At 60.4% G+C, this 12,681-nt stretch overlaps 6 protein-coding genes across 6 annotated transcripts in view; 3 read left to right on the top strand and 3 right to left on the bottom strand.

Moving 5' to 3' along the window:
* Positions 1 to 211: 211 nt before the first annotated feature.
* CHLNCDRAFT_27559 (hypothetical protein) lies at positions 212 to 3,418 on the bottom strand (the record flags this gene model as incomplete). Its single annotated transcript, XM_005843796.1, has 14 exons — positions 212 to 349; positions 497 to 637; positions 787 to 858; positions 965 to 1,074; positions 1,201 to 1,272; positions 1,369 to 1,457; positions 1,602 to 1,701; positions 1,813 to 1,905; positions 2,121 to 2,207; positions 2,338 to 2,446; positions 2,570 to 2,662; positions 2,771 to 2,848; positions 3,045 to 3,093; positions 3,255 to 3,418. The coding sequence occupies 14 exons, from the start codon at positions 3,416 to 3,418 to the stop codon at positions 212 to 214; spliced, it is 1,395 nt and encodes a 464-aa protein (XP_005843858.1).
* Positions 3,419 to 3,757: 339 nt separating this feature from the next.
* On the top strand, positions 3,758 to 6,307 carry CHLNCDRAFT_59785 (hypothetical protein). The gene is made up of 8 exons (XM_005843877.1): positions 3,758 to 3,931; positions 4,197 to 4,387; positions 4,502 to 4,593; positions 4,756 to 4,832; positions 4,945 to 5,014; positions 5,167 to 5,815; positions 6,008 to 6,161; positions 6,288 to 6,307. The coding sequence occupies exons 1-6, from the start codon at positions 3,800 to 3,802 to the stop codon at positions 5,355 to 5,357; spliced, it is 753 nt and encodes a 250-aa protein (XP_005843939.1). The 5' UTR covers positions 3,758 to 3,799; the 3' UTR covers positions 5,358 to 5,815; positions 6,008 to 6,161; positions 6,288 to 6,307.
* Positions 6,308 to 6,954: 647 nt separating this feature from the next.
* CHLNCDRAFT_27566 (hypothetical protein) lies at positions 6,955 to 7,539 on the top strand (the record flags this gene model as incomplete). Its single annotated transcript, XM_005843876.1, has 3 exons — positions 6,955 to 7,014; positions 7,215 to 7,292; positions 7,426 to 7,539. Coding segments are annotated over 3 exons (252 nt in total), but the record flags the coding sequence as incomplete, so codon positions are not given.
* A 409-nt stretch (positions 7,540 to 7,948) lies between these two features.
* On the bottom strand, positions 7,949 to 8,199 carry CHLNCDRAFT_139688 (hypothetical protein; the record flags this gene model as incomplete). The annotated part of the gene is made up of 2 exons (XM_005843795.1): positions 7,949 to 8,046; positions 8,139 to 8,199. 2 exons carry the CDS (start codon positions 8,197 to 8,199, stop codon positions 7,949 to 7,951), a joined length of 159 nt encoding a protein of 52 aa, XP_005843857.1.
* An 831-nt stretch (positions 8,200 to 9,030) lies between these two features.
* CHLNCDRAFT_16969 (hypothetical protein) lies at positions 9,031 to 11,053 on the bottom strand (the record flags this gene model as incomplete). Its single annotated transcript, XM_005843794.1, has 10 exons — positions 9,031 to 9,149; positions 9,228 to 9,283; positions 9,503 to 9,605; positions 9,689 to 9,792; positions 9,901 to 9,949; positions 10,071 to 10,216; positions 10,328 to 10,471; positions 10,599 to 10,693; positions 10,799 to 10,936; positions 11,015 to 11,053. Coding segments are annotated over 10 exons (993 nt in total), but the record flags the coding sequence as incomplete, so codon positions are not given.
* A 1,344-nt stretch (positions 11,054 to 12,397) lies between these two features.
* CHLNCDRAFT_139686 (hypothetical protein) overlaps positions 12,398 to 12,681 on the top strand; it is a gene marked incomplete at both ends in the record, with an annotated part of 2,461 nt that continues 2,177 nt past the window's right edge. The window contains 2 exons of the mRNA XM_005843875.1: positions 12,398 to 12,447; positions 12,519 to 12,593. Of these exons, the coding sequence (XP_005843937.1) occupies positions 12,398 to 12,447; positions 12,519 to 12,593 (125 nt within the window). The remainder of the gene's footprint in view (positions 12,448 to 12,518; positions 12,594 to 12,681) is intronic.

The following is a 12,681-nucleotide window of genomic DNA, read 5'->3' as shown; positions in this document are numbered from 1 at the left end:
GAGGGGAAGGATTTAGACTGCCAGGCTGGGTAGCCCCACTGGCAGGTGAAATCAATAGCGATCTAGGCCTTCTCAAGAATAGTCGGAATGCATCGACTGCTTCTCCAATGCCTCTTTCCACCTGCGTCGCCGCCACTATCAGCCATCTGGGCAGCAGTCCTGCGTGCTTCTTCCTACGGTGTATTCACAACTCGCTCTCTCGGCCAGGAAACTACGCCTCGTGCCTGCCAAAAGCACACACGCTGTTGTGCCCGCCAAACCCAAAGCTGTTGCTGATGCCCACATTTACGGTATGCTGCTGCTTCTTGTTCGGCACCACGTCGATGCCATCGACCTCCTCGATGGGCGACTCCTGCAGCAACGGTTACGCACATGCGCACAGCAGCAGTTGAGCACCAACATCGACTTGACTGGCGCGTAATTACATAAAGTAGCCAACTGCACGCAGCAACTCCCAGCCTGAACCATGAGCGCCTCGCAGCCCTGTCATGCTCACGTGGTTGATGGTGGGGTGGACCCAGCCAGTCTGGATGGCCTGGATCGTGGCGATCGCCTCCATGCCGCCCGCTGCTCCAAGGCAGTGCCCAATCATGCTCTTGGTGGCGTTCATCTTGATGTGCGACAGGTCTGAGAAAACCTGCGGAGGGTTAATGTCGGGGGGTGGGTTGGGTGGCGGTGAGAAAGGGGCTAGCCTCAAGCATTCAACGCATGGGTGTCATGGAAGGGCCCAGGGAGGAGGGGACACCCTCGAGGGGGCAGCCCCTGGAGATGCAGCCCAGCGCTCACCTTTTTGATGGCCTTCACCTCTGCCTTGTCGCCGACCAGCGTGCTAGTGGCGTGCGCGTTAATGTAGTTCACCTGCAGCAGAACGGAGTTGGTGAGCCGTGACATCCACCCAATAGAAGCAAACCCAATAGAATCACACGGCATGGGAGTTGGAAGCTGCGGGGGAGGCAGCATGCACCTCGTCACGCTCGATGCCAGAATCCTTGAGCGCCAGCTCGATGCACGTGGACACGCCCAGGCCCTCGGGATGGGGGTCTGTCATGTGATGCGCGTCGCAGGTCACAGCGCCTGCGGAATTGTGAGCAACAGAGGAGGCTTGGTGTCAAGGGTGCAGTAACATGGAGCCGGGAACTTTGAAGGTGTTGTTTACATGCATGCTTGGGAGAAAGGGTTTTGCAACTGCCTGCAGCGCACCGCCCAGGTACTCTGCAATGATGGTAGCACCACGCTTCTGTGCATGCTCCAGACTCTCCATGATCAGTACGCCTGCAAGGGCAAAGTGGGGATCAGCAACTTCCCGCATGCAGCAAGCTTCGCTCCTGCAGGGACCCAGAGTCTAAACAGGAAGCTAGCAAGCCAGACCTGCGCCCTCGCCCATCACAAAACCGTCGCGGTCGGTATCCCATGGCCGTGACGCCCGCTGAGGCTCATCATTCCGCTGGCTAAGAGCTCTGCAGGCAGGGAGTAGGACCACACCAGTGCGGCAGGATGGAAAGCAACCGAGCGCTGCACATCAGTTGCAACCCAAGGGCGCCCACATGCGTAGCATAACATGCCTAGCATAGGATACGATAACAGGAAGAGTTCTCTCCCACCTGCATGCCACAAATCCGCCCAGGCCCACAGGGATGATAGGCGCCTCGCTGCCGCCAGCCACCATGACGTCAGCGTCGCCGTTGCGGATGTGGTTGGCAGCTGGAGGGACATCAAGGGCAGTTCAGATGGAAGGAGGAGCCAAGCAGGCATGGCGGAGGGCAGATCCCTTGATGACATCCACACCTTGCACGCACCCCTGCCCCACCTTACCCGAAACAAAGGCATAGTTTGCGGTGGCGCAGGCGGTTGAGATGGAGTAGTTGGGGCCCATGAAGCCCTGGTCAATTGCCAGCAGTGCGCCGCCTGTCGAGTGGCAGTACATCACAAGGAACAGTAGTATCCTGCTGTCAACGGCTGAGGCATACATACCCACACCTCACTTGAAACTGCGTGCCTGCTCTGACAGAGGCCATGAAGTGGCTGCACCCTGCAGCACCCTGAGTCCCCCCCAGCCCGCCCTCCCACACCAGTGCCAAGCGTGCCAAGCAGTGCACGGCGGGTGAGCGCGGCCCGCTCACCCATGTTGGTGATGGCGTAGGGGATGAAGAAGGGCGTGATCTTCTTGTATCCCTTCTCCACCAGCGCCTTGACGCCATCCTGGAACACTGCAGGAAAAGAAGGGGAGAGTGAGCGGCACCTGAACCTCACAGCATGGCGGCGTGTAGGTGCTGCAAAGCATGTTGCAATCAATGCAGCAGCACAGCAGCAACCATCACCACCCGCCCAAACGCTCACCAGAGAGGCCGCCCATGCCGCTGCCCACCAGAACGCCAACGCGCGACTTATCCAGCGCGCCGTACCCATCGGGGTTGGCGCCCTTCTCAAGGCCAGCTGCTTGCAGCGCCTGCAAGGTGGCAGTGCCACCTTTGTTGCCCGACTCGGTGGTAACAGCCAGTTGGGCCTACCAGCACAACAGGCACCCGAGTTCAACAAGATTTGGCCGACAGCGGCAACGGAGGGGTGGCACCTTCTTGGAGGCGACCATGGTGTAGGAGAGGCAGTCGTCATAGCGCCGTGCGTTCTTCTTGTCCACCAAGTTGCCCACATCAAAGTCCTTGATCTGCACAAGTTTGCAGAGTCCAATTCATTTCCTGATCGTTTCAAAACCACGGCAAATGAGGCTGCGAACACTGCGGCGTCAATCGTAGCGATGCAAGCAGCCTCTCACCTGCGCAGCAAATTTGGTCGGAAACTCGCTGGCGTCAAAGCGGGAGATGTAGTCCACGCCGCTGACGCCCTCTAGCAGCTGCGGAGAAGTTTGTGTGTGTGGGGGGGGCAGCAGCAGCGAGGGGGGTGGCACCGTCTCGCATGCCACTGGCAGCTGCCAGCACAAGGCGTGTAGCAGTTGCAGGAAGGCCTATTGAAGCACCATCCCACTCGAAAGGATGGTGCGATTGAAGGAGCGGCAAGACAAGACTGCACCCTAGGCGCATGAGCTGCACCTGGTTGTAGAAGGTGTCGACATCGTTGCCAAAACAAGAGGCGATGCCCCTGCAGTAGCAGCAGGAGCATCCAGCCGTTCATGCTGCACGGGACATGGCCCAACAGCTTTGCTGAGCAGGCTGGGCAGGCCAAAAGGCAACTTGTCGCCCATCGCAAACACATGGATTTGCTGCTGCCACGGCCCATACGCCTAGGTGCATGGGACCCACATTCCGGTGATCACAATCCTCTTCTTGGGGTCCGTCTCTCGCTTGGCGGCGGACGCCCGCACCTGCACCACCCTCGGTCGTGCCGCCTGCACAAGGGGCAGGTGCCAGCCCGTCAATTTGCTGCTGGGGCCAGTGCCGCTCAACTCCAGCACACGATCAATCATTTGCGCTGTAAGAGCAGCTGAGGTCAGCGATTTTGTGGCGGGGTAAGCTGCCCCCGCTCCCCTGCTCCGAGACCTTGCGATGCTTGCCTTTTGCTGCCTGGCGTTGGCAGCATGCGGCTGCGCGCCCAGGAAGCTGCCGTGTTGAAGGGCGAAGGCCATCCTTTGCTAGTTCTCGCCTAGGCCGTGTCGTGGCTCCTAAACGAGCTCAGGAACCAGCCTCAGCCGATCGCGATGAACAAGGGGCGCAATGCGGCATTCTGGCAGGCCGTGCTTGACATGACGACCCTGGCGAGCGAGGGATTAATGGATGTGGTGGCGGCAAGTTTGCATTCTGGCCCCCATACCCTTGCATTTGCGCAGTAGCTATCAGTGAAAGGCAGAATGATGCTGGCCTCTAGCCTGCGGGCCGTGGGAGTTCCCACCACCCTGGCGAACCGCGCGCAGAAACGCAGCGTTCGCTGCGAGGTGTCGGAGAATGGCGCCGGGGCATCCACCGCTACCCTGGAGAAGAAGGTGGGCAGGCTTTGGAGTGGCCAAGATCGTCCAGCTTTGGGAAGGCGCAGTGACTCGGGCAGGCTTGCGCAAGGGGCGCGCCCGAAGCAATGATTGGGCGTGGCGAAGGCGACAGGGAGTTTGGATTTAAGGAGCAGGCTGGGCAGGGGCACCGCCGGCGGTGGCCCGCCGCCCTCTCCCTGCCAGCCACCAAACGCTCCCGGGCTCGCACATTCAGGTGCCTGCAAGGAGTGCTTCCACCCTCTTCCCGCATCGCCGCCCGCAGGATCGCAAGCCCTCCCCGCTGCAGCGGGGCGGCACCCTGCAAGGCGCAGCGGCGGCTGGCAAGGATGCCAGCGACAAATTCAAGAGCATGGCTACAGGCGGGAAGACTGGCGGCCCGGTGCTGCAGATGGTGGACGGCCGGTTTGAGGACTACCGCTGGAAGGGCGGTCGCTGGGACCTGTCCCTCTTCGCGTAAGCCTCTCTGCGGTTGCGATCAACCCTGCTGTCGGTATGAGCTCTCCCAGCGATGTGCACTCCGGCCATGTTTCCCCAACACGCCCTCCTCTCACCGCGGTCATTGCGCAGAGATTCCAAGACCGGCGAGACCAGCTGGGATGATGTGATTGACGCGGAGATGGCACGCCGCAAGCTGCTGGAAGACTCGCCCATCCCCTGCAGTGAGTGCCCGCCACCTGCACCCACGCGTGCCAACACGGCAGGCAGGCGGCCGCCGTCGGAGTAGCAGGCGGCCGTGCGACTGTGCTTGAACCGCCCGATGCACAAGGCCAATGGCCTTGTGACCCTGCTGCAGCTGCTGAGCACCACCCTGCCTGCTGCAGCGAACGAAGACCCTGTGCTGTTTGACACCGCGGAGATCCCCTGGTGGGCCTGGGTGCGCCGCTTCCATCTGCCCGAGGTGAGGCACGAGGCATGCGGCCTGGAAGGCATGGGGGCGATACTTTTACCAGCTTGGCAGGTTTGCGAAGATTGGCAGGTTTGCCAAGTTTTTTTAATGCCGTGTGCTGCAGGCTGAGAAGCTGAACGGCCGCGCAGCAATGATGGGCTACGTGCTGGCGCTATTCGTGGACCAGCTGACCGGTGAGCGGCACGTGGCACGCGCCGGCACCAGGCGCTCCTGACCCAAGTGATCATTTGCAAGGCCACCCATTGCCATGCTTGGTTCCATGCTTGGAGCTGTCTGCACCACACATGTGTGCCGCCCGCCGACGCTAACTGTGCCGCCGTTGCAGGCGTGGGCCTACTGGACCAGCAGAACTCCTTCTTCGGCAAGGTGCTGCTGCATGTGTGCGTGTTTGGCATCCTGATCTTCCGCACGAGCAGCGACGTCGAGCGTTACAAAGGCCTGATTGATGAGGCAACCTTTTACGACCGGCAGTGGAGCGCCACTTGGGAGGGCCAGGAGCGCCCAAGCGACAAGTAGATGGCGCAGGAGCGGCGGCGGCCGACGCAGAGACCAATGTCCGCACCGACCACGGGTGGCTGCTCATCCTCAAATTTTGCTATTCACTTTCCAGTTTGTTTCCTTTTGTTTCCTGCTGCCTTTCTCTTCAGCCAGTCCAATCCGACACTGCCCATCACCCCACCCACTCCTGATGCACCCATTGTGAATCACTTGCGTCGAGAATATCTCAATACGCCTGGTGCTTACAAGCTGCACATGTGAAACACGGCGCAGAAGGTCTACATGGTGACGATATCAGAGTCACCTGCATCAGTGATCGTGAGCACGCTCACACGGTGCAGCTTGCCGCAGGCGGTACCGAGGTCCACGTTGTTGCCACTGTAGTGGTGCACGCCAGTCTTGGACAGCATGGCGTAGTACTCGATCTCCGACTTGCGCACGGAGGGGCAGTTGTTGGAGATGATCACCAGCTTGGCCTGCGGGGGCGGGAAGGTGTGGAGCGGTGAGCAGCCTGGCGGGCAGCTCCGCCACTGCTGCATCAGGCGGCCAGCACAGTGAACAGGGCAGACAGCCTGCGAGTTCACTGCACGTGCACATACAAGCTGCAGCAATGCAGGGGCATCTCTGAGCGCCTTCCGCTCCGCCCCTGCCCCCGCCATGCCGCCCACCTTGCCGCTGCGCAGCGTCTTCAGTGTGGTCTTGTAGCCCAGGGTGTACTTGCCCGACTTCATCACCAGCGCCAGGCGCGAGTTGATGCTCTCCTGAGCCTTCTTGGTCTTCTTGGCGGCGACCATGGTGATGGGTTGCGACCTCCTTCTCAGCCTGCAGGCGGCATCGACGCAGGGGACGCAGAGATGGACCTTGCTGCACGCGGCCAGCAGCGGTGGCGGAGAGGGCCGGCCATGCAAGTATGCAAATGGGGGACTGCCACCCTCGCAACAAGCCTACCGTTTGGCTCCAGAGGCTACCTCGAAAAGGGGGCAAGCAGGTCTGGACCAGCCTCAATCGTTGCGCAACGCATGCACCCGTAGTCCCTGGCGGGTCTCTTGGGCGCCCCACCCCGCTGCCTCCGCCTCTTTCCGTTTGGCGAAATGGTGCGTGTTGCCGCTGCCCTCTGCCGTTGTGCCATGTCGCTGCTGGGGGAGCTAACAGAGTCACTGCTGCTGGGTCACTCGCGGGCACTCCGGGCGGGGGGGTGGGGGGCTCTGGTTGGCATGGATAGCTGGTGGCATGCGAAGCGGCCTTGGGGGCTGCTGAGGAGTCATGCAATGGGGCTCAGGCTCACCACGACCCTGTGGCTGTCGCTCTGGTCGTTTTCCGGGGGCGTGGAGAGGGGGTGCTGTCAGGCGGGCGCTTCGGGCGCCAGGCTGGGTGCCCCCCATTCCTCCGCTGGGCTGCCACCACCCGCCGCTCTGAAGGATCGCACCAGTGCTGGCTACTTCGCTGTTGCAGGCCCCGAAGGAGCAAAAGTCCAAGGAGGCCAAGGCCTTGGCGGCTGCCAACTCTAGCAAGGGCAAGAAGAAGGTGCGTCGGTTGATGGCAGTGCCACCCGGCCCGAGCTTGGCGCGAGTTTGTTGGGGAGCGTCTCCATGTGTTCTCGACTTGGAAATTCCTGCAGAAATGGTCCAAGGGCAAGCTGAAGGAGAAGAGCAACAACATGGTTTTGTTTGATGCTGTGAGTCGCAGCAGGCAGTTTTGCCAGCACAGCAAGAGCAGCAGCGGTAGCAGCCACAGCGCTGCACTGAAGCCAATTTTGGGGGCTTTCGATGAGAACAGGATCGTGTGGACCAAGGAGCGGACAGCGCTGTCGTTGCCCATTGCGCAGTATGATGCCACATGCTTGCTCAGCGTGTACCTGCATCGACTGTCCTGCAGGCCACCTACGAGAAGCTGCTTTCAGAGGTGCCCAAGTACAAGATGATCACTCCTTCGGTGCTCTCAGACCGCCTGCGGGTGCGGGCATGCTGCACATGTGCTACAATCCTGCGAGGAGCGCCACGTCCGTGCCGCTTGGCAGCTGTTTGGCCGGGCCTCTGGGCGGCCTACTAGGTTCTTTTGTTAAGCCGACCATGTGCGCTGCATGCAGATCAATGGCAGCCTTGCACGCGCGGCCATCAAGGAGCTGGTGGGCAAGGGGCTCATCAAGGAGGTTTCCAAGAGCCGGGCGCAGTCGATTTATACGAGGGCAACCAAGGAGTAGACCCATTCAGCGGATTAACAAGGCCACACAGGCCTTCGTTCACGATGGTCATGTTGCTTGCTGCCAGGGACGTGTAATGGACTGCTTTGGAGGCAGGATGAGCAAGGCATCACAAGAGGGTTGCCAGCAACGCCGTCAACAGAACCCATCTCAGCGCGGCGCAAGTGCTGAGTGCCTTTTCACAGCGTGCTGGATGTTGCGGAGGAGCGAGCCAACAGAACTGCGCCATGCGACAGGATTCAGTTCATAATTTGCAGGCCGCAGCCTTTCTGCCATTGCCTAGCTGCATTGCGCTGCGCAGCAGCTGCCTGCATCAAGAAGGCAGTGGGCAGGTGGGGCGAGTGGCAGCCGTCCCAAACAGCAAGGACAGGGTTGGAGGAGTAGCTCATGGACAACACCAGCTGGGCACTCACTGAAAGGCGTGCAGGCGCAGCTGCAGCTGTGAAAGCGATGCTTGTTTCTGCGCCAGCAGCGCCGAAAGGTCGCTGCAGTATCGCTCAATGTCGCCTGCAAGAGGGGCACAGGTTAGGAGGCTCAGCTGCAGTCTTTCTTGCACCGCTGAAGGCCAAGGGCCTTTCCGTTGTGCAAACTGCACTTACCGCCACCGATGCTGCCATCCAGGTTAGCCAGCAAGTTCATCTCCTCGCGAACCGCAGCCATGCATTCCTCGATGTGCTGCCTGCACACAAGTCAAGTGGCATGGCAGTGTTTGACCAGGGCGCTGCGGCAGATTAATCAACAAACAAATGAGCACCCATTTTGCAGTATCGGTCAACTCCAGCATGCGCGCCTGTGCGCTGTGATGAGACCATCCTCAGCCGCCATGATGGAACCCACCATGTCATCCCCTGCACCATAAGATGATGTGCAATCACCCTGTAATTTGATGATCAAGCCTTCCGCTGGCGAGGAACATGCTGCAATGGACAGCAATTTGATGTGCAATTTGATGTGCAAATGCCCGCACCTGAACTGCTGGAAGCTGTTGCCGCGTCCCACCCTTGTGGTTGGCGCAGCTGAGCAGTTGGACCGCCTGGCTGCCGCCTCGCAGCCACCTGGCCTGCATGCTGCCAGGTGGAGGTGGCTGGTGCTGCGTGTTGCTGGTAGCTACTACATGCAGGTGCCGGTGGGCTAGGTGCTGGCACAGCCGCAGCCGCGGCCGCCACCGGGCCAGCAGGGATGCCGCTGCCGTCCCGCTTGCTGGGGTGGCGGCTGGTGGGTCGGCTGCTGGGCACGGAGCTGGCCCTGGTGTTCAGTTGTGGCACATCCAGGACTGAGCCGGCCGCCTGCTCAATCACCTCCGGCGGCGCTGGCACTGGAGCAGGCGCCTGTACTGGCACCTGTCGAGGAGCTGCATCTACGCTAACCCCATTGCCCTGGGGGCAGACTCCTCCATTGCCAGACGCACTGCCAGGCTTGCGAATCTCTGCATGCAACAAACCGCAAATGGGAATCTGAGCAGCTGTGAATACTGCAGTTGGCACATCAAGCAATCCGGCGCCTCGCCTTACCTTTCACCCGATCTGCATACCGCAGCGTATTCAGGGTGTGCTCGCAACTACCGCTGTTTGGGCTCACATTGGCAATCATCACGGTGCGTGCATTCTTTCCTGCAGCAACCGCACCAAGGTTGATGCAAATGAATGAAGACGGTGGACCAGCCCCGCAAATAATACAACTGCACCCACCAACAAAACTATCCCTCAAGACCTCGGTTAGCTTGCTGCCACGAAAGGGGATGTGCCTGCAGCAGCAGCCAGGAAGCATTTGTCGACGAGTCTCAGGGCCCCATTCATGATGGACGCTCGCAACTGGGAGTAGTTGAATTCATGATGGACGCTCGCAACTGGAAGTAGTTGAGTAGTTGAAATCACACCTGGTTACAATACCCACTTGTCAATGCACAACTCACGACCGGGGGAGGGGGGGGGGGGGGGGGGGGGCGCAGCTGAACCATGATTACCTGGCATCTGCATCCAGGGCGCGAATGCATTCCTTGAGCGCAAGCAGACTCTTATTGATCTCAGCACCCTCCAGCCGAGTCTGTTTGTCGTTGTCGTATGTGTCTGCACGTCATTGTACATTCCAGGCAAGTGAGGATGTGTCAACTCATTTAAACTACTCATCGAAACAGCTTGCGCAGCAGCACCTGCACCACGCTCGCTGCCAGCCAGGTCGATGAAGGACAGCTTGCCCACAATCTTTTGAGGCTCGCCAGTGGTGCGCAGAGCAAAGCACAGGATGGAGTGGGAGCTGCACAACACTGGGAGGATGCACGTAAGATGCAAATGTCGCCCACACTGCGCTGCGGCTGCTCATACTAGCGGTATTCCTCCACTTGTCAACACAGCAATCGCTCACCGGGATGACTCGTCATTGGCCCCAGTGCTGCCTGTGCTTCGTGCTGCAGCTGAGTGGTCGCACAGCTGTTGCAGCACCACCAAGCTGCCAACGCCCACCTCGCGCAACCCCACAACCTGCAACGAGGGGACAGTGCAGTGCGGGGAAACCCTTGCCACCAATTCCGGCACCCCCTGAAATCCGGCGGCAGTCAAGCAGCGAGAAGCAGGCAAAACAGTGCCTTACCTGCACACGCCTGCGCCCGTCCTCCCGGACCTCCAGTTTTTTGCGCCCATTCAGCAGGTCAAAGACTTTGCCGCCATAAATCTCGTAGCAGCTGCAGGGCCGCAACAAAGAGACCGCAGGAGGGTCGATTGACCCAGCACAGCGCCTCAGTGTGCTGTGCCGTGCAGCTGCAAGCCAACGACAGGCAATCGGACACGCTCACCTGACATGCAGGGCCAGGCCGCTGTAGCTGGGCTGCGCCACGATGCTGAAAATGTCTGCCGCGGCACGCAGCGGCAGCGGCGACATGGTGAATGTCTTGCCACTGCCCGTCTGCCCATATGCAAAGCATGTGCCTTTGCCGCCCCTGCACGGCAGCACGATGTGTGGGTATACTACTGCTGGAGTGGGCCCTGAATGCATGCCTTGCATGCAATTCGACTTGAGCTGCTGATGATGGCCTGCTCCAATTAAGCAGCTGTCAGCAAGCATACCTGAAGATGGTGCCCACTAATGGCTGCACCGCCTGCTCATAGAGCTGGCTATTGTCCACCTGCTCATCAAACACGTCGTCAAACCTGCAAGGCATCTGGGAGCAAGTCCTGGCTTTAAGTTGCTGCCCTGCCCTGGCCGCTGCTGCGGTTGCAATGAGGGTAAAGGCAAGCAGTGCTAGGCAGGGTGTTCGCGCCGTCACTCTGCATTCTGGAGCTTGCCTAAATGTATGCCGCTCGGTGTACTTGGTGAGGTCCACTTTGACCTTGGGCTCGTTTACGTAAAGGCAACTGGCCTGTGCATCGCACTCCAGCACATCCGCCTCGTTCCGCTCCAGCTCCTGCAGAAGTGGGTCATGGAAGGAGGGCCTCTCTGACTTGGTTGCCCTTGCCGAACCGCGGCAGGCCTACCAGCACACCTTTTTATTGAGCGGTCGCTTACGCACAATCACACGAATCTTGGGGGCGTCTGCCAGCGACGCCAGCAGTAGTGGTGCCCCCGCGCTCACTGCGCCTGCAAGTGGAATGGCAGGAAGCATCAATTGGCACGGCTCCGCTGTAGCCCCACGCCATTGTCACGCAGCGCCCACCTGCCACATCAGGTGCCGACGGTGCAGGCGACAACATGAATGCCTGGTCTGAGAAGCCCTCCAGATCCAGGTCCTGGGGTCCATCGAGCAAGTGGGCAGGCAGGGGCAGCGTGAAATCACGCTCAGCTGCCGGCATACTGCTGCTGCAGGCTGGCTCCCTGAGGAGCAGTGGCCAGCACAGCAGCAGCCACACCTGTGTCAAGAAGTCATCATCGTCAAGGTCAACCAGTTGCACCGCATCCTCTTCGCTGGCAGCCAGTGGACTCAGCTGTGAGATGAGTGGCGTGCTGTGGCTAGTCTGCAGTGCCCTGAAGAGCCGCTGCTTTTCCCCCATGTCAAGAATTCCAAATCTCTCATAGTCGCTGATCATCAGTTGCCGCAGTTCATGCAGCGACAGCCGTTCCACTCGCTTGACGGTGTCCGAGGACAGGCCGGCGGCTTCTAGCCACTGCACCGTGGTGTAGGTCATGACTGGCGAGATGGGGTGCTGCTGGCACAGTTTGATGTTCCAATCTGCACAGATGGACAGCAAAGGGCCAAGAAGACACGCTGGGAGCGAGCGGCAGCAGAGCGGAGCGGGCCGCCGCCAGCACTGGTACCCTGGACCGCAGCTCATGCAAGGAAGCAGCGGACGCTTCCTGCCTTGTGGCCGCTCTGAGCGCGCTAGGCAGCGGAGCGCACTGCCAGTTGTTGCCTGCGGCCGCAGCCGGCAGAAGACGAATGTGGCTGCCGCTGAAGACGGACTTTGTGTGCACACTGTAGCCTGGGGAAAAGCCACCAAGGAAAAAAAGCCAAACGAAGACGTTCAAACTTGACGGGTCGCTGCCGGCCGTGAGACAGGCCGCCGCTCAGCAAAAGAGAGCAGCCAAAGCTTGAGAAGTATTAGGGAGCTCTCATCATTAACTGCAAACTGCAGTACAGCATGCGTACCGCGCGGTCGCGGACTCGCAAATGTTCTCCCCTTCCACGCAATGGGCCCTGACATGACAGCTATTCCACACCGGGACCTCTGAAAGTGCACGTTAACGGACGCTTCCAAATCCCTGCCCGTCCCTTACGGAGACGAGCGCTGGCCCTGTGCGCTTGACAGCGCCGCGCAGCCTGCGAGCCCTGCGCGGCAGGAGGACCCAGCCGCCGCCGCCGCCCTGAGCGCAGGCGGCGTGCCCGTCGCCGAGCGTCGTTCCTCCCTGGGCAGCAGCGGCAGCAGGCACCATGGTGAAGAAGAAGGCAGGGCGGGAGATCAACCCGGCGGATGCCCACCGGTGCGCTGTAATGCAGTGGCCTCTGCTCCTGTGTAGCTCTCTGCCACCCGACCGGCTGTGGGCCCCTGCAGGAAGGCCGAACGCGCCAAGGAGATTGCGCGCAACAAGAAGGAGCGGCAGCTGCAGCGTGCGGCGCTGAAGCAGCGGTGAGCAGCGGCTGTGCAGCACATGGTCTGCAATTCCCATCCCCCCACATGCATGTGTGCTGGGAATCCCCCATACCCCCCCCCCCCC

Source organism: Chlorella variabilis (genome assembly GCF_000147415.1).
Source record: "Chlorella variabilis unplaced genomic scaffold CHLNCscaffold_26, whole genome shotgun sequence".
In the NCBI taxonomy this organism is placed as follows: domain Eukaryota; kingdom Viridiplantae; phylum Chlorophyta; class Trebouxiophyceae; order Chlorellales; family Chlorellaceae; genus Chlorella; species Chlorella variabilis.
The sequence above is the reverse complement of the archived record's forward strand: the minus strand, read 5'-3'. Positions and strand labels throughout refer to the sequence as shown.

What these genes read in the sequence shown, in the direction of transcription:
- CHLNCDRAFT_59785 (XM_005843877.1), top strand. Translation starts at nt 3,800, where the DNA reads ATGATGCTGGCCTCTAGCCTGCGGGCCGTGGGAGTTCCCACCACCCTG. An exon ending in AGACTCGCCCATCCCCTGCA is followed by an intron (nt 4,594 to 4,755) that starts GTGAGTGCCCGC and finishes TGCCTGCTGCAG; the next exon opens with CGAACGAAGACCCTGTGCTG. An exon ending in ATTCGTGGACCAGCTGACCG is followed by an intron (nt 5,015 to 5,166) that starts GTGAGCGGCACG and finishes CCGCCGTTGCAG; the next exon opens with GCGTGGGCCTACTGGACCAG.